Genomic DNA, 26,885 nt, shown 5'->3' on the forward strand with positions numbered 1-26,885 from the left:
CACAATGGTGCATGGAACAGATTTCAGCAAACTCTCCATGTTTCTCTGGAAAATGGCTGCAGCTGAGCGAATCCCGAACGGGGCACCTGTGGTATGTAAACATTCCTTTGTGTGTGTTGATGCACGTCAGTCTTTTCGAAGATTCAGCCAGCTCCTGTGTCATGTAGGCGGAGGTTAGGTCCAACTTGGTGAACGACTTCCCCCCCCCCCCCCCGCTAACGTTGCAAACAGGTCATCCGCCTTGGGCAGCGGGTACTGGTCCTGTAGTGAGACTCGGTTAATCATTACCTTGTAGTCTCTGCAGATTCTGACCATGCCATCGCTTTTCAACACCGGAACAATTGGACTGGTCCACTCGTTGAACTCAACTGGCGATATGATTCCTTCGTGTTGGAGTCTGTCCAGTTCAATCTCGACTTTCTCCCTCATCATGTACGGATCCGCCCGAGCCTTGTGATGGATGGGCCGTGCATTGGGGCCTCGATGGATCTGTACTTTGGCTCCTGTGAAGTTGCCGATGCCTGGTTCGAATAGCGGGGGAAACTTGCTCAGCACTTGAGCACATGAGACGTCATCCACTGAAGATAGTGCTTTGATGTCGTTCCAATTCCATCTAATCTTTTCTAGCCAGCTTCTGCCAAACAGCGTTGGGCCATTGCCTGGAACAATCCACAATGATAGGTCATGCACAGCTCCATCATACGATACCTTCACTGCCACACTTCCAATGACTGGCATGAGCTCTTTGGTGTAGGTACGCAGCTTTGCATTAATCGGGCTCAGTTTGGGCCTTTGTGCTTTATTGCCCCATAGTTTCTCGAAAGCCTTCTGGCTCATTATTGGTTGATTTGCACCCATGTCCAACTCCATGGATATTGGAACTCCATTTAATTTGACTTTCAGCATTATAGGAGGGCTCTTGGTGATGAAAGTATGTACTCCATACACATCTTCCTTGGGTTGAGTTGCCTGTGCTGTGTGATCCACGCCGGATCGATCATCCTCTGCCACGTGGTATGTCGCAGCACATTTGCACATTCGCTGGAGGTGCCCCATCGTTGTACAGCCTTTGCACACATGGTGCTTGAATCAACATTGATGGGCCCGATGATTATCCCCGCAGCGTCAACGCGGTGCTAATGAATTCACATTCACCCCTGATGGCGGACTCTGAATCATCACAGGCCTTGCAGCCGCAGACGTATAGGCCCTGCCACATGCAGTTCGGCCTGCTAGCGACGTCATTTTATGCACAGTACTTGCCGGTGAGCTTCGATGTTGAGAAGATATCTGTTTGGTGTTATTGTCCGTGGCCATGCATGCCTGGGCGATTGCGATGGCCCTGCTCAGGTCTAGGGTTTCGGCAGCCAGCAGCTTTTGAAGAATGACCTCGTGGCTGATGTCCAGCATGAAAACGTCCTGCAGCATTTGCCCCAACACAGCTCCAAAATCGCAAGGTCCCACGAGACGCCTCAGGTCGGCGACATAATCCGCCATGTCCTGGCCCCCGGAGCGATGGTAAAAACAATATCTGGCTATGAGTATACTCTCCTTCGGCTTGAGGTGGTCCCAAACCAGCATGCAAAACTCTGCATATTCCTTCCCTGTTGGTTTTGTCAGTGCGAGCAGATTCTTGATGAGGCGGTATATTTTAGGCCCACAGATGGTGAGGAGAACCGCCCTGCACTTGGCCGCGTTAGTGGTCTCCTTCCAGCTCGTTGGCCACGAAGTACTGGTCGAGACGCTCAACGAAGGCTTCCCAATCATCACCCTCTGCGAATCTCTCTAATATTCCAACAGCAGCCATGGTTGCGTGAAAGTTCGTATTCTATTACTCGTCGCCAATTGTTGTGTATAGAAGAACTCCATGAGGCTGAGTACTGTGAGCTATACTTAGTGTGACCTTAGTCTTCTTTATTACAACTCCAGAGTGCCTAAACAACATGACAGCCAACCTTTTATACTGGCCCTGCACGTGTGTGCAGGTGACCATTAGGACTCCAACAGTCGTGCCCTCTGGTGGCAAGTATTACATAGTTATGTACATAACAGATAGCTGGACCATCTGGCTCATTAGCGCGAGCCGTGCTGCATCCACAGGTGGTTGCTCGATGCTGCTGGATGGTGGGGCCTTGCTTCCCTTTGTGACACGGACTCTGCACTTGCTTGAGCTTGCTTGAGTGGAGTCTGTTGGAAACCGCAGGAAATCTGAGACCGACACTGAGGTTCTGCGGACAATTGGCTGACTTGGCAGGGGGCTCTTGTCGGGTGCTTCCAGATCCTCCAGGTGAAGAGGCACAAATATGGCCCCTTCTCCCTCCTCTCTCTCCTCTTCTTCCTGGCCCTGGATGGCGGAGGTGGGAGCGGTGGGCATGAATGATGTGGGCTGGGGGTGCAGGAAGGATCCGGTGTCCTCGGGTGTAGAGAAAATCGGGGTGCGAGATGCTAGGGTGTGACGGCATCTGTGAAGGCCAGAGGTCGATGGTCTCTCCAGATCCGTGGTGTCCGAGTCAGCATCTGCAAGTAGAGGATAAAATTTTAGTCTGTGGTGTGGTGGTGGTGAAAGTGTCATTATGCCAGCAAGGAATTCCATCTCTACATGTCCACACCAATAATGGGCGACAAAATATGCGTTCAAGCGCGAGTACCTTAACATTGCATATACTTTCATACCATGACCATCCCTGACACCAGAGATGAGTGTAGCCTTACCCTGCAGTAGCACCGGATCTGCAGAGATGTTCGTGGTTGGAATGCGGCGATGTCCCACCAATGCTAACGCACGCTCCTCCAGCCTGGTCAACTCCACCACATCTTGTGGGCCCCCTCCAGTCACACTCAGGCTTGCCTGTTTGGCTGCTTGTTTTCTCCGCACAAAGAAACGTTGCACTCTTTGCTCATTCCCCCCACACACATTCCCACACATACACACACATCACACGCACAACCTTTTTGTTCCTGGACAGGAGGGGGCGAATAAATCTGGGCTCACTTTAGCTGCTGCTACCAAATCTTATCACCATTTGCGACATTGGTCCCCACCCCGCTCCACGTTGCCCATTGCACTGACCATCTGACCTATGTCTATCCAAAGACGTCGGTACTGGGTTGGTGGAGACTTGCCACGCCCATCCCGGGAAAGTTCGATGTACCTGCACTCCACCTCTGTTACTCGCTCCTCCAACTCCTGCTCATTGAAGCACAGAGCTCTGGGCCTGGTTCTGGCAGTCTTCATTGATGTTTTCTGGTCACTCATCTTCTATGGTGAGAGGAATGGCTGCTCAAGAGTCTGGGTATAAATTTGTCACACTGCCTCCTCTGCAACTCAGACTGGCCCCTCTCCAATTCCACCTTTGCTCTCTAACCTCCAACCCTCTCCTCTCTATCTCCTCTCTCTCTCTCCTCTCTTCTCTGTATCCTCTCTCTCTCTCCTCTCTCCTCTCTCTCATCGCTGTATCCTCTCTTCTCTGTATCCTCTCTCTCTCCTCTCTCTCCCCTCTTCTCTGCATCCTCTCTCTCCTCTCTCCTCTGTATCCTCTGTCTCCTCTTTTCTCTGTCTTCTGTCTCCTGTCTCCTCTCTCTCCTCTCCCTTCGCAGGTGCAATTGAGTGCTGTCCTTTTATGGCCATGAGCACTTCCTCAATTAGGATGCAAGGGCCACAAAAGGACTACAGGTGCCATCCCCAAAACTACAAAAAAAACGGCTAAATCTCGCGCATGCTCAGTGGAGGCCCTTCGAAAAAACCCGAGTGGAGAGGCCTCCACATGATGCACTCTGATGATGCTTGCCGCCGAGTCCCGCTCCCGCCCGCCAACTGACGCCCGCTGCTGCACCCACTGCCGCCCACACAACGGTGACCAAAGTGGCTCCTGACGGGAGCTCCCGCCCGGTGGCTGCCGAGAAATGGGCGACCATCAATTTCAGGCCCTGTGACGTCGGCGAGTCAGGAGTTCGGAAGCTGGGAGTTCGGAGGTCTCAGAGATCGGTGAGATGAGTTGGTTCGTAGCTCTCTTTTCTCTATTTCTTTTTAAGTAGGTCGGGAGTTCGGAGGCCGAGAGGTTGGGAGGCTACAGAGGTTGGTGAGGAGGTGAGTTGGTAAGTAGCTCTCTTTTCTCTATTTCTTTTTAAGTAGATTTTAAACTAGATAAGGCTAACTAGAGGGATGGCAGTGCAGCTCAGTCCTGTGGAGTGCGCATCCTGCGGCATGTGGGAAGTCCTGGATGCTTCGCGCAGCCTAGACAACCATGTGTGCACAAGGTGTCCCCAGCTTCAACTACTCGAGCTCCGCGTTTTGGAGCTGGAGCAGCGGGTGGAGTCAATATGGTGCATCCGTGAAGCTGAGAGCTACGTGGATAGCTCGTTTCAGGAGGTGGTCACCCCGCAGCTAAAAGGCATGCAAGTAGAGGGGAAGTGGGTGACCACCAGACGTAGTAAGTGTGCTAGGCAGGTAGCACAGGAGACCCCCGTGAGTCCATCTTGCTCTCAAACCGATATTCACTTCTGAGTATCAGTAAGGACGATGGTGCCTCTGGGGAGTGCAGCCAGAGCCAATTCCAAGGCACCACGAGTGGCTCAGCTGCACAGGGGGGAGGGACAAAGAACAAAATAGCCCTAGTGATAGGGGATTCTATAGTTAGGGGAACAGACAGGCGTTTCTGCAGCCGTAGACGTGACTGCCGAATGGTTTTGTGCCTCTGTGGTGCCAGGGTCAAGGATGTCACAGAGCGGATACAAGGCATACTGGGGGCGGGGAGGGTAAACAGCTAGAGGTCGTGGTCCATATCGGGACCAACGACATAGGTAAAATGAGGGATGAGGTCCTACAAGAAGAATTCAGGGAGCTAGGAAGAAAATTAAAGGGTAGGACCTCAAAGGTAGTAATCTCTGGCGTACTACCGGTGCCACATGCTAATGAGTATAAAAATAGAAGGATAGAGAGGATGAACACTTGGCTGGAAAGTTGGTGTAGGAGGGAGGGCTTTCAATTCTTGAGGCATTGGGACCGCTCCTGGGGGAGATGGGACCTGTACAAACTGGACGGGTTGCACCTCAACAGTGCATCCTCATGAGGAGTTTTGCTAGTGCTGTTGGGGAGAGTTTAAACTAACTTGGCGGGGGGATGGGAACCTGAGAACTGTTATGTATTGTCCAGGTACATTAAATGTAATAGTACAATGGTGCGTCACAGAGAGCGCTGTGATGGGAGACCTGAAAGTACCTGCAAGACAGAGTATAAAAGGCTGCCCAACACACCTGAGAAGGCACTCTGGAGTTACCTAATAAAGGATTAAGGTCACAGCATGAGACATGAGACTGTGTGGAGTCAGTGATTTGAGTGCTACATACATCACATTGGCGACAAGGACATGGACGAACTTCACGCAACCATGACTTCTCTGGGCTCATTAAATGATTTTATGATGGGCAATGATTGGGAGGCCTTCACGGAAAGGCTCAAGTACTACTTCACAGCAAACGACCTGACGGGGCACACGGACGCACTGAGAGAGAAGCGTAAGGCGGTGTTGCTTTCCAGTTGTGGCGATAAGGTTTACTGTCTCGTCAGGGATTTGCTGGCACCCGGGAGCGCCAGGGACAAGTCATATGAGGAGCTGATCACACTCATTCGTGACTAACTGAAACCGAAGGAGAGCATCCTCACGGCCCGGCACAAATTCTACCACTACTGCAGACCCGAGGGCCAGGATGTCACCAAATATGCTGCGGACCTCAGGAGACTCGCGGCGCCGTGTGATTTTGGCACACGCCTTGACGAGACGTTGCAGGATGTTTTTGTTATGGGGATTGGCCATGAGGGTCTCCTTCACAGGCTGCTATCCACGGAACCTACAGTCACCCTGAAGCAAGCCATCACCATCAGCAGGGCATTTATGACCTCAAATTGCAGCACCAAGCAGATGATACACACAGTCTCGAACCCGGCAGGCACTGTCCACAGGATAGCGCACACCATGGGCAAAACTGCAGAACATGGCTCTGCCTAGGGCAGAGAGCACAGACCTCGGGGTCTGGGAACTCAGAGTCCGCCGAGGGGGGCTAATCGAGTAGCACCATGCTGGCGCTGCAGAGGAAGCCATGGGGCTCACCGGTGCAGGATTGCGGAGTATACGTGCAATACCTGCCACACGAAAGGCCACCTTCAGCGTATGTGCAAAAGAAACCTGACTCACCGTCTGGCTGAGGAGATGGTAGAGGATCCACCATCCAGCGAGGAGCAGGCAGAAGAAGATGAGGTGCTGGGACTGTCTACGTGTACCGACGATTCGGCCCCAGTGATTATGGAAGTCAAGATCAACGGAGTCCCTGTGATTATGGAAGTGGACACTGGATCAGGTCCGTCATTGATGAGTCAGAGAACTTTTGAGAAACTGTAGGTCAACCCAGCTGCACGACCCAAGCTGGTCCTGGTCACGGCAGGGAACTGATATCTGTCCTTGGCAGAGCAGATGTGCAGGTATCTCATAGGGGCGAGACACACGGGTTACCTTTGTGGTCATTGCAGGTGATGGGCCAATGCTACTAGGCAGGAGATGGATGGGGAAGGTCCGTGGGAGTTGGGAAGACTTCATCCCTCCACAGACTGCTGTCCCCTGGGCCCCCAAAGAGCAGTGCTGACCGAGCTGGAGGAGAAAGAAGCCATTCATTGGCAGTCCAAATCCCCACACAGATGAGCAGACCCTGGAAGAGCAGGCATTGATCGGGAAATCCACCGACGGGCGACAAATCGGGGGGGCCCACGTGTAAAGTCGGGCGGTGGTCACGGCTACGGGGGAGGCCGGGACGGCGGCGGTGGTGGGGGCTACGGCAATGGCGGCAGAGAAGGCTACAGCGGCAGAGGAGGCTACGGCAGCAGAGGAGGCGGTCGGCATAACTCGGGAGAATGCAACAGCTACTCGGGTGGGTACAAGAGCCAGAGCGGCGGGGACGGCAGCAGTTACGGCAAGTACGGAGGCCACAGGGACTATGACTGATCGAATCGTTCTTGGCCGTTTTTCCCCCCTCCTGCAGTTATCAGTATGTTCTGCATGGAGCTGCACCTACAGCTACATCAGTAATTTCAATAAGAAACATCAATAGCTGTAGTTGAAGCATGGGGGAGGGTGCAGGGAGAACGGAAGGTTTCATATCATCCTGCTCATCGGCAGGTGCTAATCCTAACTCAACAAACATCTTGGAAATCAATAACCTGGGTTAAGGTAGATGCTGAAATATCATGAACAAACTTCTGAAAAAAAACTTAACTTTGAATTAATTTTAAAATCTAATCATTTTTAATTTAATGGCGAAATAACAAAATAAAGTGATCTTATTGCTAGCGAGCTCAAGATGGTGGCGAGCCTCGGGATGCAAAGAACAAAGGCAAGCAGTACAACTAAAATGGCGACGCCTAAGGGAAGCCTCGTGGGAATCTCAAGATGGCGTCTTAAAAGGGAAATGCACCCAGGAGCCTTAAAAAGGCCTTACACCGTTGGCGGTCCTCACAAAATGACTTTTGTAAGGCAAGAGCGAGTCTAAATGTGTAATATGATTTGTATGATGTAGTGATTTAGGATAAGAGTTGATATTTTGATGCTGAATGGTTACTGTGTTTAAAATGTGATGGGGATGAATGATTTACGAAAAGAGTCAATACCACGAGGTACAATTAAAAGGGTTAATGGGTCCATGACTAACATGCCTAAGGGGCCAATGCGATTTTCGATACTATGTGATTCATGCAATGGTTCAGTGGCTGCAGGTGCGCCGCTGAGGCGACTACTGAGAACAGAGGCAACGCACTGGTTGCGATACCCTGTCTCAGCACAGCCCATCACCTCGGGCAAAAAGGGGTAGTACACCCCTTTAATAACTGTTCAGTGCACCTGCAACCTTTTGACATAACATCTGTACCACATATCATATGTACCATACAAATGTACTGTCTATGTATACCTGCTTTCTGTTGGAGGTTATGCTTGTGTACTTCATCACCCATGTAAGGACTGCTAATACCACATGCTTGCACCGGATCGCAAGCATAATCTCTACATGGGGGGGGAAGAGGGAAGTGGATGGGCATGGACTCACACTCACAAACCAACCAGGACGAACAAGGCCGAGGTTATAGGAAGGATGTGATTGCACTCGAGAGGGTGCAGAGGAGATTTACTAGAATGCTGCCTGGAATGGAGAATCTTAGTTGTGAGGACAGTTTGTTCTCATTGGAACAGAGGAGGTTGAGAGGAGACCTCATTGATGTGTACAAAATATTGAGCGGCCTGAACATAGTGGATAGTAAGGGTCTATTTCCATTGGTGGAGTGGTCTATTACGAGTTTTAAGGTGGTTGGTGGAAGGTTTAGAGGAGATTTGAGGGGGGCCTCTTTACGCAGAGGGTTGTGGGGATCTGGAACTCGCTGCCTGGAAGAGTGGTGGATGCAGAAACCCTCACCACTTTTAAGAGATGGTTGGATGGGCACTTAAAGTGCAGTAACCTGCAGAGCTAGCAAGTGGGATTAGACTGGATGACGCAGATATAATGGTAAGTACTGCAAGGAATAGAGTACAGCCAAGGTGATCACCTGTACTGGTTTCGATTGCCTGGATGGGTCGGAGAGGAATTTTCCCAGATTTTTTCTCCCTAAATTGGCCTGGGTTTTTATCTGGTTTTTGCCTCTCCCAGGAGATCACATGGCTCCGGTTGGGGTGGAGTGTAGAATGTTTCAGTATAAGAAGTGTCGCAGTTGTGTGAGACAGACTGGTTGGGCAGGGTGCTCTTTACCTTTCTGTCATTGTTCATAGGTTTATATGTAACCTTTAGGGCTGCTGACTAAGGCCGTGCAGCTCTTTTTCGGCCAGCGTGGACACGTTGGGCCGAAATGGCCTCCTTCTGCGCTGTAAATTTCTATGTTTCTATGTTTCTATATATCAGATCTCAAACATCATACTTTCTCTCAAATGCAAAACAATCTTTAAAAACAGAGAAAGCAAGCCAATCTTCTGACAGTTCCTGCTGAAGGTCAGAAAAACCAAGAAATTACAGTCAGCCGGCAATCGATAAAGAAACAATTAGCTTCTAATGGAGCTCTGGCAATTGAACTCAGGCTCTAACTGGTCTTAGTATCTACTTATAGTAATTAGACCTTGTGATCTTCAAGGAACATGGCTCCACCTTAGCAGCAGAATAATGAATTGTGCCTTATAAGATCTGCTAGTATTCAGATAAGATTTTAAAAATAGCTTGGAAATTTTTATCTAAAATTAGGAAAATTCTACTTTATTTGAGCCCTGTGTTTTGTTATTCTATGTAATACTGTAATTGTTCCATGTTAAAATGATTCTTCCTGCTATACTAAATAACCTATTTGATTTAAGGTTGTCTCATTTGAGGACAATAATCGTTTATGTGATGTAAGATCATTCTGTGTGACAGTGTAAATTAGGGGTGTCAAACTTATATTGGATGGTAGGCCTGATCAGAGATCCTAGTACTTGGCATGGGCCAAATTCAGGAAAAGTTGATTTCAATGGAAATAAAAATCGAAAGAGATGTTAAACAGCCTGCCAACTCGCTTTCAATTGTTTTACACTATCGCACAAATCAAAATCTACCCCACTATTTCTGCAGCTTTTAGCATGTGGTTCTTCAAAAATTCTCCCTCAGAAAATGCTTTTGATAACACAGTTATTTCATGGGAATTACACAGCTAGCCTTAACAGCATTATCACTTACATGGCAAACATCAGTAAACATCAAAATAAAAACAGAGAATGCTGGAAATACTCAGCAGGTCAGGCAGCATCTGTGGCAAGAGAAACAGAGTTAACATTTCAAATCAATGACCTTCCATCAAAACTGGATGAATTTAGAAATGTAACAGTTAAAAGCAGGTTAATAGCTTCCGATCTCAACATTGAATACAACAACCTCAGATCATAACCACCGTTTCAATTTCCTCGGACAGCAGGTGCTGGTAATGGTTTTGTTGTTACCATTTATACCCACCTTTTGTTTCTTTACTTATCCCATTATAAAAACAACAACTTGTATTTATATAGCGCCTTTAACATAGTGAAACGTCCCAAGGCGCTTCACAGGAGTATTATGAGATAGAAAAATTTGACAACAAACCGCATTAGGAGAAATTAGTGCAGGTGACCAAAAGCTTGGTCAAAGAGGTAGGTTTTAAGAAGCGTCTTGAAGGAGGAAAGAGAGGTAGCGAGGCGGAGTGGTTTAGGCAAGGAATTTCAGAGCTTAGGGCCTAGGCAACAGAAGGCACAGCCACCAATGGTTGAGTGATTTATAATCAGGGATGCCCAAGAGGGCAGGATTGGAGGAGCACAGACATCTTGGGGGGATTGTGGGTCTGGAGAAGATTACAGAGCTAGGGAGGGGAGAGGCCATGGAGGGATTTGAAAACAAGGATGAGAATTTTGAAATCGAGGCGTTGCTTAACCAGTTTAAGAGGGGGCAAGACTATTGATACGGCTTAAAAACAATTATTTTTGTTTTTGAAAAGATTAGGGGCCCAAAATTGCCCTCCCCCAGAAATGGGGCGTACCTACCGCATTTTAGCGTACCTTACCGTCACTATGAATGCAGCGGTGTTAAGAGCGAAATTCTATTTTATCGGCAGCTAAACGGAGAGGAGTGGTAATGACTGGGGTAATGGGCTGGTTGCAGCGGTGTGGAAGCGAAGTGGCATTTGGACTGCAAAATCCCGCGCCTAACCAATTGATCATAACGATACAGCTGCTCCCTGGCCTTCTTAAAGGGCAGATTCTGCAGCTGTGTATGGACTTCGGTCTGAGTTGCTTCAGAGGAGATGGCTGCAGGAGGACCTTTGAGGAGGGCCAGCTACTTCAGCAACGTTGAGCTGGAAAGTCTGATTCAAGCTGTGGAGCGAAGGAGGCGGTTACTCTACCGTGATACTGGTGGGCAACCAATTAGGAGCGTCTTCCTAAATGCCTAGAGGGAGATTGTAGAGGAGGTTTTGGGGACCTCCAGTCACCAAGCGTACTGCAACCCAATGCAGGAAAAGGCTTACCGACCTTATTCAATTAATGAAAGTGAATACATGTTTCCCCCATCTGCAAGATTCACCTTAACTTCTTCCTTAACTTCTTTCTCACCAACACTATGGGCTCAATTTTCCCCAATGCCAATTATTTGGCGTATTTCAAGAGTTACTCCTGTTTTTTTTGGCCCCGACTACTCCAAAAAGTTAACTTGAACGTTTCCCCATTCTAATTTTTGAATTGGCGCCGCGCAGCCTGTCCTTTAGCTTCGGGGGATGGAGCCTAATGTCTGCGCCGAAAAAAGGATGCCCCTGCCCCCTCTGCACATGCGTTTTAAAAAAAAGATGTTTTTTACGTGACTGCTATGGGCGTGCATGCCCATTACACCTCCCGCTCTGCATTTGGCCATTTTTAAAGAGCCAGATGTGTGTGAGAATTCTGAGTGGAAAAAATCGGAGCTGCAATATGCAACGCGGCTCAAGGACCAAGAATTTCTCACAGGACGAAGTGGAGGCACTCGTTACTGTAATTGAGGCCAGATGGCACGAGCTGGACACCGGCGGAGGTCACATAAAAGTTTCACCAAAAGAAATGAAGAAAGGCCAAAGATTACTGTGCAATGGTGACCACCCCGAGGTCTGGAGGTCAGTGCAAAAAGAAGTGGCAAGACCTTGGTCAAGTAGTTAGTGTAAGTAATATTTTCATTTATTCACTGAAATTGCAATTGTAAATATGACCATTTGTATGTCTATGTCCCATCCAGCAGAAAGACACCCTCTCTAAAAAGTTATATTTTCATCTTTGCAGAGGAAGGGGCATACAACAAAAGAGAGAGAACTCGAACAGGAGGAGGCCTGACAAATCTTCACCCACTGACATACTTGGAAGACAGGGTTGCTGCTTTGATGGGTCCTGCCTGGAGAAAAGCAACCACTACTGCACAAGCTGGGTCCACACTCGAGGGAGAGGGTAAGTCCTGCAAATTCCACAGTCTGGCTTTACTAAAAGCTACTGTGCTACTGGCTTTACTTCAACTGGCAAAGCAGTCCTCCTGACGCTTCTAGGGTGCAGATCTGCTTTTATTAACTCACAGATCTCAGTTACAATTTCTTTGCAGAAACGCAGCCTTGTCACACAGTCTGCATCACTCAGGTGCAGGTATGAATGCCTGTCTCGATATACCCTGTTAAGTCCTGACTCTAATGTACTGACTTACACGAGACACAAGGTCACTCAGGATCTGCACCTTTAATTCCAGCTCTCCAGTGCTGCACTTGCCTGAGACCTCCCTTCATATACCTCAGTGGGACAGGTATGGAGTGTCTCCTGCAAGTGCACCCCTGGTGGTAAGGTATGCTTATTGTTACAGGTCATATCCAGTTACAGTCATGTATAGCATGGTAAGATACAGTTATATACAGTAATGTGAGATACATGACATACCTGATGTGGATAAGGCCTCCTGCCCATCATCGTACGTGCTCTGAGGTTCCTCAGGTGATGATGTCTAATCAATCTGCTCCTCCGCAGAAGACTTGCACAAGGTATGACGTTGCCAATATTTCCCCCATATTGGAGCTTTGCAAGAAGCTCAAAACAGCAGAACAAAGCACTCAGACCTTCTTTCCTCTCTCTCTCCCCATGGTTGACAACCTAGTATGGACTACATTCTGGTCTGCACATGCGCAACAGGCTTGCCTAGAACTGGAAGCTAGGCATTCTATGAAGTCTAATGCAATTCTTTAATTGTTGATTTTTTTCAAAGTACCACCCCACCACTGACCGAATGTCTCCTCACTTGGCTCAAGGGTCGGCCGGCAGAATCGCTCCTTCGCCGAGACACAGGGGCTCGGTGTCCACCCCCGCCACCTCCCCACTGGGCTTATTTTGAAGCTGTTGTATAGCCTCAGGGCTCTCATCCCTTCAGTTCGGCTTCCACCCCACCCCGGGCTTTTTTCGAAGCCTAGCCCCGACCCAGTGCTCAGGCGAGGGAGCGATTCTGCCGGCCGACGCTCCAACCCTCGACCCTGGTGAGGAAACGTTCGGTGGTGGGGTGGTACTTTGAAAAAATCAAAAATTAAAGAATTGCATTAGACTTCCATTTTCTCCCTTTTGACTTTGAAAAAATTAAGCTTCATGATGCATATTCTTTGCCTTCTTGACTCTCTCCAAAACTTCACCTAAAAACAATGGTGTCTTTCTGCGCCGATGTTTTAATGTGCGCTGCTTTTTCTTAAGTGTCCAGAAGGTTTTTTGGGAGTGGTCACATACACCGTCCCAGGAAAAATGTAAGTTGGCCAAACTTGTTTAAATTTGAAAAACTGGCACAGACATCCTAATCAAAAAAATCCTAATCTAAAAAAATCGTAATTAACACTGGTGCAGAAACTTTGGGGAAATTTGGAGATTTTAATTTACTGAAAAAAAAGTGGCACAGATAACTGGGGAAAATTGAGCCCTATATAGTAGCTGAAGTAGCATTTTATTGCTAAGGCATGTATGTGTGCACACTCACAATGGAGGCTCCCTTACATGTGAGATTCACAGCTGCATGTAATGGACCCACGCTTGTACTAATTGCCGAGGCCTCAGGAAACTCCGACTTACCCTGCTTTGCTTTGCGTACAACCGAGCCCCCAGCAACAAACCACTGGTGGGGCGAGCCCGAAAATGTCGAGCTGACTGATCTGGAGGAGAGGGTGTTGCGGCTAGTGGATTCCCTGTGGCTGCTGGCTGCTCCGATGCTGCTTGGGGCAACATGGGTAAGTGAAGGCCTTTGTGCAATGTCATCTCTCCCTGACAGTGCAATCGGCTACCTGGCAATTGTTTATGCTTGTGTGCAAGCTGCTTGCTGCATGGTGCAATGCACCACCTTACCCTCACAGCACCCCTTGTCCCATTTATGATTGCAGATAAGACCCAGAGTGTCACCATGAGCAAGAGGGACACCCTTGATGCGACTGGTAGCCAGAGTCTGGAGGACACACTTGATGCCCTGGATGATCTTAGCGGCATGTCCAATGAGGGAGATAGAGGCGGAGAGCTCTGCCAGCCTCACCCCTTCACTGCTTCCTACAGACACATGCACCAGCTTAGGTACTGGGAGTCCGCGCTCGGGTATCTTAGATTTAGGAGAGGGGTCTGCACTGGGTGAAGCACCGGGGCCTAGCGGGCTGCAACATGGTGAAGGGCAAAGGGAAGCTCAGGTGCCATCTCTCCAGGGGGCAAGCGCGCAGCCTAGTCCTGCTGAGGAGGACTCAGACAAGCCCATCGATGTTGGGGCTTATGAACAAAGGGTGGAAGCCATGCAATCCGAGCTCTTGGTGGCAATGCAAGGGGTGCCCGAGAGCCTGTCGCAAGTGGTCAGGAGCATGGCACTTGGGTGAGGTGGCAGCTGCCATTGCAGCACAGGCGCAAGGGAATGAGCGTCGCTTTGCTTCTTTGGACAGGGTGGCCACTGCCCTGGAAGCTCAGAATGCTCTCATGCAGTCTGGGCAACAGACCGCGGAGCGTCTTACTGCTGCCGTCCCTGGTGGCTTCCAGAGTGTGGCTTCTCTCATGCAGTCTCAGCTCGATGCTATGCGAGATCTGACTGCTGCCATTGTGGCTGGGTCCACCACGGTCCACCAGGGGCCTAACAGTGCCACATCACCCTACCGACCTGTGCTCCAGCAGCTTGGTGGGGGAAGTGGGATGGTGCCCTGGGGGAGTGGTGCTGGCTCCTCAGACGAGGATACTGATGTGGACTCTCAGGCTCTCAGCAGCCATGAGCCAAGACCTGCCACTCCACCATTGCTGTCAGCCATGGGATCGCCCCAGCCACTTCCAGGGCCAGAGCTGCTCGAGGGCGTCTGAGAAGAACATCTGTAGCTTCCTCTACAGACACACAGCAGCCTTCCCAAAGCCATGAGGCAGCCACAGGGGAGACACCAGCATAGTGCAAGGATAGGCCTGCGTAAGAGGGGTAATAAGGAGTTGCACAAAGGTGATAATTGATAGTGTTGATGTTTTCTGCATCCATTGTTTGGGATGTAAGAAATCTTTACTTTGTTTTGGAAATTTCTGATTAGGTATCTCATCTAACTGTGTGGGAATGATGTGTGAGAGGGCTCACAGGTTGGCCCATGGACATGGCCAGATACAGACTCAGCTGGCCATTCAGTTATGTGAAACGGGCAGCTATGAGATGGCTTTGTGCTTCCCTTGCAGGATCACGATGGCGACGCTGCCTCCTGCATGGCTGCCTACCCGCATCCTGCTCCTCCTCCTGTGCCTCCTCCTCCTTCTCCTCCTCCACAGGTGGCACTGCTGCCTCATCCTCCAATGGCTGTGTCCTCATGATGGCCAGGTTGTGGAGCTTGCAGCACACCACCACGAATATGGAAACATGCTCTGGCGAGTACTGCAGCACAGCCCCCTAGGCGGTCCAAGCAGCGGAACCTCTGTTTGAGAATCCCAATTGTGTGCTCGATGATGGACCTGGTGGCCAAGACACTGTCATTATAGGTGAGCTGCTCAGCAGTTCTAGGTTTGCGGAGAGCAGTCATGAGCCAGGTGCTCAGTGCGTAGCTCTTGTCACCGAGGAACCAGCTGCAATCTTGATTGGGACCAGTGAAGAGGTCTGCCGCAGTATGAAAGAATCATGGCTGCTGCCAGGAAACCAGACATCCACTTCCACCAGCTGAACATTGAGGGAGGGGAATCCTTTGCGGTTTCAGAATTGCTCGGGAGTTTGTTGGGGTGCCCTGAGACTGATATGGGTGCAATCAATGACCCCTTGGACCCTGGGGAAGACCGCAATGCGCAGGAATCCAGTCTGTCGCTCCAACTGCTTGTACCTGCTCATAGCGAAGGTGATGTAATTGGCCCTCCTCCTATGCTCTGTGGCCTCCCGCATGGATGTATGGGCTGCAAATTGTGAGATGTTGGAGATGTCCGCAGTGGCAGCTTGGAAGGACCCAGTGGCATAAAAGTTCAGGGCAATAGTAACCTTGGATATCATGCTCAGGGCTGTCCTCACCCATGTTTGCGGCTCCAAGTCTGCCTGCAGGAGATTGCAGAGCTCAGTCACAACGTCCTTGCAGAATCGTAGTCTGCGCCGGCACTGATCATCATTCAGGTCCCTGTATGAGAATTGGTGGCGGAAGACCCTTTATTGATATGGCCTTGTGCCCCCACGCCTGTGCAACCATCGTGCTCTCAGTTGTGGCTTCTCCCTGCTGGTCTACTTAGTCCTCTGCCTCTGCAGGCTGCTGCTGCCCAATATCTGCCTCCACTGCAGGCTGCCTCCTGGCTTGCTGGCCCAGTATCTGGTGCGGGGGGTCCGTGTACCTCACTCTCTTCCTTAGGGGACACCCTTGCTGAGGACCCTCCTGTGGCAGCTCTCTGGCCTCCCCTCTGTTGCCACCTCCCTGGGCCTCTCCATGCTGGGCCACCATGATAGCTGCAGCCCTTGCCCGCTGCCTCTGCAGCCGTTGGATCCGGTGCTGCCTTCTCCTGCATGCCTCAGCGACACGCACAATGTGCAGGAGGCAATGGCCTGCCAGAACTGCCCCCATTTCCAACCCCTTCCCAAACCCAGCCTCCTCGATGTCGGCTCCCTGTTGTACAGGTGGGGGTGTCTCCAGCACTCTCAAACAATCTCACACTGGTTCTCAAACAAGGGGAAAACGTTGCCGCCACAAATCTAACAAAAAACAACACACCTTTAAGGAACGCTGGCGGTGTGCATCAAGAACTATGCACCGTCCAAAAAAACCTTCTCTTGGCACTGTTGAGATTTTTATAGCGGAATGTTGCTTTTGGCCCGGGACCTCGGCGGTGCGCACTCTAATGACGCACTTAGGAGTGATGGCCAACAGCGCAGCGGAAATGGGGGGAAGTGGTGCGGTGATGCTCACCGCCGGACAATTGGGGAAGCGGCGGCCATTCCATGAGAAGTTGACGGCCATTCCACTCCGCAGCGTGGCCGCTGATTTCTGGTGGTAACAGGCTTTACGGGAAGGGGCAATTTCGTTTTCAGATTTTCTTTTGTAACAAAGGTACAATGGAGCTGGTAGTAATTGGGGGGTTTTCAACTAAATTGGTAGTATGGGTTTGGCTGAGGCAAAATAATTGTATTTTTAAATTAAATCACTGAATTGTTAGATTTACCATCACCATCAGTAAAGTAAATGGTAAAAATAAAAGCATATCAATGGATTTAGGCACAGACACATCTGTCTCGCTAAACTTTATTGATTTGTATTATTAAAATCCAAGCCACCAGGACAGTCTCCCCCTCCAATCCCACCTTTCAACTGTTCCCCTTTGTCAGACGCTATATCACAGTCATGAGGTCATATTAATTGTGTAGTTACAATCACCAATAAATCAGAATTTTCCATTAAAACTATAAAGTGTAACTGTATACTATTATTTAATACATGATCTCTCTCTCGCTCTCTCTCCCTCTCCCTCATAAGAGTGAGCTACAAGGCCCAAGTTACTTTTCCTGAGTCTGTTCTGGATGATCTTATTTTACAAACTCACCTTTTTCTTTTCTTACTCCTTCAAATCAAATAAAACGAAACGTGCCAGTGAGCGCAGTGTGTCACTACTCCAACATACTGTGCCATACTCTATTGAGGGATTCAGATTTTTACCACCTAGTCCAGAAACAATGTACGCCTGAACCTAACAGCCCAGAACTAAGGCTAATTAGACTTTCTAAGCAAGTTAGGCAGTATTGATGTATGCGAGAGATAAAACTAAATCCATTCACCACATGACATTTTTGAAAAATATATTCAATACATCTCACCACCATTCCAAATATTTAAAAACAGCAGACTACATGGAAGAGTGGGATATTCTTCAAGAAATAAATATATTACTCGAAAAGAATTTAGAAAAATAATCACCGTCACCATGACAGCGGGGCTGCTGCTCAAATCCTGCCTTTCATTTGTTGCCGTGGCTGCTGATTGTAGCTCCAGCTGAAAGCCCTCCAATACCCCGAGCGAGGAGCTGACATGTGAGACATGGGTGTCCAGCCTGGGGTACTTTGTGGAGTTGGTTGCCTCAGAGAGGAGCCTAGGGCATGCAGCCTGGCACAAATGGCAGCGGTTGGAGCTCGCAGTGTAAAATCAGGACGTGTGATTCCTCACATGTGAACACAAGCAACCCAGCACCCAAAAGCCGCCAAGACAGACAAACCTCGATCTTGCTGCACTGACCAGCCACCCCCAGATCCAGCCCTCACACACAGCAGTCACTGTTGGGGGAATTCTAACCTCTAAAAACCGGTGGGTTTGGGTCAAGTGGGAAGCAAAAATTTTAAATACCTAAAGCCCGGCCCCAAGCCACCTCCAACTGCCCACTTCCGGTTTTAATGGAGGCGGGACGGGTGTGGGCAGCCAAGCCACTCCCAGGAGGCAGGTTGTCCATTTAAGAGTGAAGTTGCTTTTGCTGATCTCCCACTGGCTTCAGAAATTATGGTCCTCAAACATCCTGGTATTAAATAGTGCTTGGCACATCAATTTTCCTTATCGGAGAGATCTACCCTCCCAATAGTCAGGCCAAATCTTTCATCTTTATCTCATTCAGTTTGTGGGATCGTGCTGTGCATGAATTGGCTGCCACGGTTGTCTATGTTACAACAGTGATTGCACTGGGTTTATATATTTTAGAGAAGCGTAGACTCAGTGGCGATTTGATTCAAGCCTATAAAATAATAAGGACTATATTGCGTGCAGTGACAAATTATTTTTGTATAGAATTATATAGAATGTACACACAGAAATAGGCCATTCAGCCCAACAGGTTCATGCCAGTGTTAATGCGACACACAAGCTTCCTCCCACCCCTCTTCATCCAACTCTATTAGCTTCATCTTATTTTTCTTCCTCCCTCATGTGCTCATCTAGCTTTCTCTTAAATGCATCTGTGCTATTCGCCTCAACGACACTTATGGTAGTGAATTCCACATTCTAACCACTCTCTGGGTAAAGAAGCTCCTTATGAATTCCCTAATGGATTTATTGACAATTAGAAAAGATAATTATTAAGATAATTAGATAAGATGAGGGGTCATGTGTTAAGTCCTGACTCTAATGTACTGACTTACACGAGACACATGCTGAAGTCAAGGTTACTCAGGACCTGCACCATTAATTCTGGCTCTCCAGTGCCGCACTTGCCTGAGACCTCCCTTTATATACCACAGTGGACAGGTATGGAGTGTCTCCTGCAAGTGCACCCCTGGTGGTAAGGTATGCTTATTTTTACAGGTCATATCCAGTTACAGTCATCTATAGCATGGTAAGATACAGTTATATACAGTAATGTGAGATACATGACATCATGCATATATATTATGCAAGGAAAGAAATAAGTTGGATGTTAGGCAGTTCTTTTTTACCCAGAGAATAATAGAGCTACGAAACAAGTTGCTAGTTTGTATGGGGAGTGCTGATTCACTGTATACCTTCAAAACAGAGCTAAACTGGTGCTTGGTTGGGGCAGAGATTGCATAATTTAAGAGATAGGTACCACATAATATTAGTCTGGACTAGTTTTGATCATCAAGAGGGATTGCACAGGAATTTTGCAGATTTTTCCTCCCTAATTGGCCTTGGGTTTTTAACTGTTCTTTGTTTGCCTCTCCTAGAAGATTGCATGGCATATAGAGGATAAAGAATCTCTAGCTGTGATGCATGAGGCATCACAACTATATTGACAGGGTAGATGGACCAGCTGATCCTTTCCTGTCTTAGTTTCCATAGGTTCATGTGTTCAGAAATAGTTCATTGCCTGCAAAGTGTTTTGAGACATGCGGAGGACCTGAAAGGCGCTATGTAAGAACAAGTTACATAAGAACATAAGAAATAGGAACAGGAGTAGGCCATATGGCCCCTCGAGCCTGCTCCGCCATTCAATAAGATCATGGCTGATCTGATCATGGACTCAGCTCCACTTCCCCGCCCGCTCCCCATAACCCCTTATCCCCTTATCATTTAAGAAACTGTCTATTTCTGTCTTAAATTTATTCAATGTCCCAGCTTCCACAGCTCTCTGAGGCAGCGAAATCCACAGATTTACAACCCTCTAAGAGAAGAAATTTCTCCTCATCTGTTTTAAATGGGCTGCCCCTTATTCTAAGATTATGCCCTCTTGTTCTGGTTTCCCCCATCAGTGGAAACATCCTCTCTGCTTCCACCTTCTCAAGCCCCCTTATAATCTTATACGTTTCGATACGATCACCTCTCATTCCTCTGAATTCCAATGAGTAGAGGCCCAACCTACTCAATCTTTCCTCATAAGTCAACCCCCTCATCCCTGGAATCAACCTTGTGAACCTTCTCTCAACTGCCTCCAAGGCAAATATATCCTTTCGTAAATATGGAAACCAAAACTGCACGCAGTATTCCAGATGTGGCCTCACCAATACCTTATATAGCTGTAACAAGACTTCCCTGCTTTTATACTCCATCCCCTTTGCAATAAAGACCAATATACCATTGGTCTTCCTGATCACTTGCGATACCTGCATACTATCCTTTTGCGTTTCATGCACAAATACCCCCAGGTCTCGCTGTACTGCGGCATTTCTCCATTTAAATAATAACTTGCTCTTTGATTTTTTTCTGCCAAAGTGCATGACCTCACACTTTCCAATATTATACTCCATCTGCCAAATTTTTGCCCACTCACTTAGCCTGTCTATGTCTTTTTTCAGATTTTTTGTGTCCTCCTCACACATTGCTTTTCCTCCCATCTTTGTATCGTCAGCAAACTTGGCTACGTTACACTCAGTCCCTTCTTCCAAGTCGTTAATATAGATTGTAAATAGTTGGGGTCCCAGCACTGATCCCTGTGGCACCCCACTAGTTACTGGTTGCCAACCAGAGAATGAACCATTTATCTTGACTCTCTGTTCTCTGTTAGTTAGCCAATCCTATTTCCATGCTAATATATTACCCCCAACCCCGTGAATTTTTATCTTGTGCAGTAACCTTTTATTGGCACCTTGTCAAATGCCTTCTGGAAGTCCAAATACACCATATCCACTGGTTCCCCTTTATCCTCCCTGCTCGTTACTTCCTCGAAGAACTCCAGCAAATTTGTCAAACATGACTTCCCCTTCATAAATCCATGCTGACTCTGCCTGACCGAATTTTGCTTTTCCAAATATCCTGCTACTGCTTCTTTAATAATGGACTCCAACATTTTCGCAACCACAGATGTTAGGCTAACTGGTCTATATTTTCCTGCTTTTTGTCTGTCTCCTTTTTTAAGTAGGGACGTTACATTTGCAGTTTTCCAATCTGCTGGGACCTCCCCAGAATCCAGGGAATTTTGGTAAATTATAATCATTGCATCCATAATTCCTGCCGTTACTTCTCTTAAGACCCTAGGATGCAAGCCATCAGGTCTAGGGGATTTATCTGCCTTTAGTCCCATTATCCTACTGAGTACCACCTCCTTAGTGATTGTGATTGTGTTAAGTTCCTTCCCCCCCCATAGCCCCTAGACTATCCACTGTTGGAATATTGCTAGCGTCCTAAAAGTTCTTTCTTATCAATCTGCTAATACAATTTCCAGTTTGTTTTTGTATTTATAATTATTTGATTTGGACTTTTACACTCATTATCCAGAAGAAATTTGTAAACAAAGGACATGAAGACAATATTATTTCCTTGACTTGTTTTTAGAAACTTATTGTTGGTAAAGAGTCAAGTCAGGCAGTTCCTCATATATTGCTTTTTGTCACATTCATAACATTTCCTGGGAGCTCAACCGTATTCAATAGAAAGTTAGATGAATAACAGTGTTTCTCCATAAAAGTCTTACAAAATTGAAATATCTAACAAAGGAGATACAGCTATTTGAACATTTGCCAATTGATCCCACCCTTTTACAATGGGTGTGAACTACCGACCAGTTTTATTCCCCTACCATTGGCTTCCAGTTAAGCTCAAGCAGTATATCTCAGAAAGTTTGTTCAGACAAAGATAAGCTGTGAGATGCCTGCATCCTACTCTACCAACATGCGTTTAAAATTTCCTATACTGGCTATAACACTTGAAGCTGTGATCATTATTTTATTTGGAATATTTATTACATATGATGATGGAGCTGATGCTGGACTTGCTTTTAAAAACACGACCAAACCAGACCTGTTCTACAAAATATACCCAAGTGAGTATGCCTAAAGTGGACACGTAGATAGTTAAGTTTATTTTGTTATTTAGTGGGTGCGTGATGTTTTTTTTAAATTATAGTGTTATTTGCTTTCCAATAACATGATGGTTAAATCCTTAAAAGCCTGAAGCTATTTTATTTGGTTTTCTATGAAGTATGATTTTTAAAGTATAATTTGTGCATGTGCTTATATTTCCTTTTTTAAAACAAACGTCCTTTCAAAAAAAATAAAAGTCAATTTGTATGACAAGATATAAAGAGATATAAAAAAGATAAAATGGGATTGTTTGCTTTGGAATTGTTTAAAATCTTCCCCTCTGTAATACATGGATAATGTGTTTATTAATCTGCACAAACTCGATTATTTATGCATTTTACTTATTTATATTTACATTCTATGTATTTATGGGGTGCACTAAGAGAATAGAAAGTAAAAGAATTTAAAGAAAATTGTTTCATAATAGAACTGACCTGGCTTATGTATGCTGTATTCAAAGTGTTGTCAAGATATTGTGCTTCATAAAATGGAAGATTGCAGAGTATTTGGGCCATTGCAGAGTTGGGCATTGTTTTTTTTAACTGGGTCTTTGTTTCCAGTTGTTAAAAAGACACTGGTTTACTTCCGTAGCTTCATTCTTACAATTTTTAACCTAAAACTCATTGCAAATGTGGGTTGTTTCACCTGCAACTGTATGTAAAACGGGTAGTTGTGTAAAAATATTCAAGTCAAAATATCTAGTGGAACCTCACGTAATACGAGAAGGTGTATTTTCTCAAGAATAACCCAAATCTTAACTACATTTTGCAAGGTTCACTTTTTAACTCATTTGCAAATTGTTGTTAATTTCCAGAAATACTTTACTTACAAGTTAGAGATAGAAATATGCAGTGTGATTTATAGATTCCAACTATTGGCCGGCAGAAAAAACATTGTTGCAACTTTTACATTAATGTGACCAAAGAGCTGGATTTTATGGCAGTTGTCAATTTGGACAAATTCACCTGAGCAAGGTTCATTTTCCACACCATAAATTAGTGTATATTAGATTCATACCAGATTAAACGAGTCTTAAATCCCTAGTCGTGTTGCATATATTTTACCATGTTTGAAAGAAAACAGATCTTAGTTAAACCAATTCTGATGGATTACACCCAAAGTTTTAATCCATCTTTCTCTTTCTGATACTCCTCATCCTGTTGTGCAAATTCTGAAACTCTGAAATAAAAACGGAAATTGCTGAAAATAGCCAAACATCTGTCAGCATCGGAAAATGTACGTATAACTGAAACATTAACCTACCTTTTCCCATTCCAGATGCTGATGGACCCATTATGTGTTTTCTGCACCTTCTGTTTACATTGTTTTGCACCAAAATGTTCTGTTTCTGTAATTGTATATAAAACAAAACTAGAGCTTAGCCTAAAGCCAGACATATAATGCAAAAACATGTTCCCTGCTGGTATATTCTTTCGTGTTAATTGTCCAATTATGATTCCGTTCAGTGAAGCGGATTGGTAGCCCGGTGTAGAAGCCACCCAATTTTCGTTCCATTGATTTCAATGGAATAAAAATCGAGCAGGTTCTACACCGGGTGGGCGATCCACCAAGTTACCATGCCGACAGTGAGGTTAAAAATTACCCCCACTATCTCTATCTATGCTGTTGTATGTGTCTGTATTTTTGTGTGTAAAATATGACAAGGCATAGGCAAGAATATGTTACAGGCAGTAAGATATTGAAATAAACTATGAGAGCGAAGCACAAACAATTTATCAGCATTATTCAAAGGCCTCGGGATATTATATCATTGAAACATTCTCTGATGTGCTATTATTTATAATATACATAGCTGAAGCTTGTGGGTTGTGAGTTTTTAAGCCAGTGTCCCCTGTCATAGCAAACTGTGACAGACAGAAAGTCATATGATTTGAACTGGTTCTATTTTACTGCATGATTTGAATGGCAATTACATTGAATTGTATTTCATTGCACCTAACAGGAGAAGCCATGCTCTGCATATATTATACCTTAAAGTAAGGTAGAACAAAGGAAGGTGTAACAGGACATTGCAACTCCTTTCTTAGTGTAATTACCTTAATATCGTGAGTTTACATGGGGCTGACAGGATATAGTTGCGTTCATCAAAATCCTTCAATTTTTCTCCACTCTTTCACACCTAAACATAGATGTACCAAAGAGAATGGATATGACACATATGCAGTGTGACTTATAGATTCCAATTTTTGGCCGGCAGAAAAATCATTATTGCAGCTTTTACATTAACGTGACCAAAGAGTTGGATTTTATGGTAGTTCTCAATTTGGACTAATTCACCTGAGCAAGGTTCATTTTCCACACCATAAATTTCTGTATTCATACCAGATTAAACCAATCTTAAATTCCTGTTGCATATCTTTTACCATGAATAAAAGAAAAAAAGGCCTTCATTACACCAATTCTGATGGATTACACCCAAAGTTTTAATCCATCTTTCTCTTTCTAATATTCCTCAACCTGTTGTGCATTTCTAGCATCTTCTATATTTATTTATCAAGACCTGAGGGGTAGTTCCTCACATCAGAATTCAATGACAAATTCTAGTGTCAGGCGAAAGTCTGTGAAATGTGAGAGCACGCTGTCTCTCCAGGATAAAGGGAACACCATTTGCAGTGTGAGCAAATTTATCTGAAGATAACTAAATCCCTGATAGTGTGTAACTGCAATGAGCAGCCAATGGAATTTCAGGCAGCTGAGTTTTAAATATTAATGTGCAGGGTTGTGCAAATCCAAGTTAAACATCGAGCTCAAACTTATACTTTACAGCCAAATCCCTCTACATACTGGATTGCTACAACTATAATTACATAAATTGCATCTCTAGGTTTGCATACTATGAAATCACACTTAATGTGCAACCACAATGCCAAATAATCTTTTAGTCATTGATTATACCTGTTAATGTAACATACTTAGTTATCTTATTCTTCGGTAAAGATATATGTAGAGTAGGAAAAATGTATAAAAATGTATATTCATGGCATGAAGTAAGAACCAAACTATGTTGTGGGATTTAAATTATTGCAATTGTATCCTGTTCAATATAAAGGATTAGATTAATCTGTAGAGTTATGTCACAGCACCCTCTTGTGGGCTAGTTAGTAAGAAGCAGTCAGTTACGTCTTTTACAAAATTAATCAGTGGAACTGTAGAAAAGTTTTGCAACATTTAAAGTTCAATTCTGTTAAGCATTAATGCCCTTTGCATAATCATGGTCTGCATTTAGTTACTTTTCTTAGTAATTTTTCATATTTGTGACAGCAAAAATGGCCTCAAAGAACTGTGACAGTACATAGCACAACAGAAACGATGCTATTTCCTTTGAAATTCAATGGCCTAGAAATTTAATTAAACCCAAAAAAGGCCGGTGCCACCGCAGGCTAAGATTATTGGCCGCTCATAAAAAGTGGGCAGGTTCTATGCTGCTTGCTGATTTAAATGAGCGCAGCGTAGAACCTCTCGTGCACGCGCTCTTTCAGGAGGTACGGACAGTAGGAGATCACATCTAATCTATCTGTGCGGAGTTATCAGGAAATCACGATTCATGAAGTGCAACGTTTCCGATTATGTTTGTAGGTTGACAGAGAGGGTATGTAAGATAGATCAAATCCTAAAAATACACTCATATTTTAAAGAATGCAATCAATATTTTCCATTCTACTCCCTAAAATACAAATAAAAGCAACCTATTCTTTTAATACACATACATAGTGAATAAGCTTTGTTATTACAGAGGCTGTTCACTGTAAGTCTTTTTTAGGAGTATATGGGGGAGAAATTCGGGAGCGCCCCATTTTTTAAAAGTTGTTAAATCAAGCGCTCCACTTCCTTCCTGGAGTGCAACAGGCAGTAGGTGGGGTGGTAAGTGTGCACGCTGCACAATTGGAAGTGCAGCACTACCGTGTTGGAAGGCTCCTTCCCTCCCTTAAAGGGAAGGGCCAATGCTGCAGGCTCTGCAAAGGAAAAACTTACCTGCTCCCCGAGGACAGTCACGATCCGGCCCAATCAGCCCGAAGTACTGCAGCAGAATGCCAGGCTGATCGCTCAGGAGCGAAGATCATCAAAAATAAAACAGAAAGAACATTTCAGCGTTTTTTTTTTACTTATATCGGCCACCTCGCCTTTAAGTATCGCCCCCCGAAGCTCCCGGCCTCCCAATAAACGCCTCCTGCAGCTGCCAGTATTTTCGCCTGGCGATGCTGCAGGGGGCGGAACCAAAGTTCGGGTCCAGGGTGCTACCGGGATGATGCGAATGCCAATGGCATCATGATCTCCGGGCAAAGGAAATCGGGGCACAATGCCTTACCGCCGCCGCAAAGCTCTCGCTACATATAGTGGGAGTCGATCTTCTCAGTAAGTGCTGAGCGCCCCGTTATCATCCCCCGGAGGCGATAACGGAAAACACTAAGGAGGTCAATTTCTAAGCCAAAATCTCTAGAAAGTACCTGGAGAAGCATTTTGAAAGGGCATTGGTGCACCGGAATTGGGAAATTTGTTTGCAATACTGGACGTCAGAGCCGGCATAGGTGATCCATGATTCCTCCCTGAATAGACGTAAAGTGAAAAGTTGATTGGATACCCTGGTTACTTGAATATCAATACGAATAAATGCAGATATACAAATT

At 46.1% G+C, this 26,885-nt stretch overlaps 1 protein-coding gene and 2 long non-coding RNA genes across 3 annotated transcripts in view; 1 reads left to right on the forward strand and 2 right to left on the reverse strand.

Annotated features, from left to right (window-relative positions):
* Positions 1-2,041: 2,041 nt before the first annotated feature.
* The window catches only part of LOC139267217 (uncharacterized), an 85,507-nt gene continuing 60,663 nt past the window's right edge, over positions 2,042-26,885 (reverse strand). The window contains exons 3-4 of the long non-coding RNA XR_011593857.1: positions 9,733-9,802; positions 2,042-2,517 (exon numbers count right to left, since the gene is read on the reverse strand). This is a non-coding gene — a long non-coding RNA (uncharacterized lncRNA). The remainder of the gene's footprint in view (positions 2,518-9,732; positions 9,803-26,885) is intronic.
* rhag (Rh associated glycoprotein) overlaps positions 21,969-26,885 on the forward strand; it is a 59,893-nt gene continuing 54,976 nt past the window's right edge. Inside the window, exon 1 of the mRNA XM_070885184.1 lies at positions 21,969-22,199. Within this exon, the coding sequence (XP_070741285.1) occupies positions 22,025-22,199 (175 nt within the window). The 5' untranslated portion in view covers positions 21,969-22,024. The remainder of the gene's footprint in view (positions 22,200-26,885) is intronic.
* Positions 23,379-26,317, reverse strand: LOC139267218 (uncharacterized). Its single transcript, XR_011593859.1, has 3 exons — positions 26,233-26,317; positions 23,503-23,587; positions 23,379-23,418 (listed from the first exon to the last, which is right to left on the reverse strand). It is a non-coding gene; the product is annotated as an uncharacterized lncRNA (long non-coding RNA).

Source organism: Pristiophorus japonicus, chromosome 7 (assembly GCF_044704955.1).
Source record: "Pristiophorus japonicus isolate sPriJap1 chromosome 7, sPriJap1.hap1, whole genome shotgun sequence".
Classification (NCBI taxonomy): Eukaryota; Metazoa; Chordata; class Chondrichthyes; family Pristiophoridae; genus Pristiophorus; species Pristiophorus japonicus.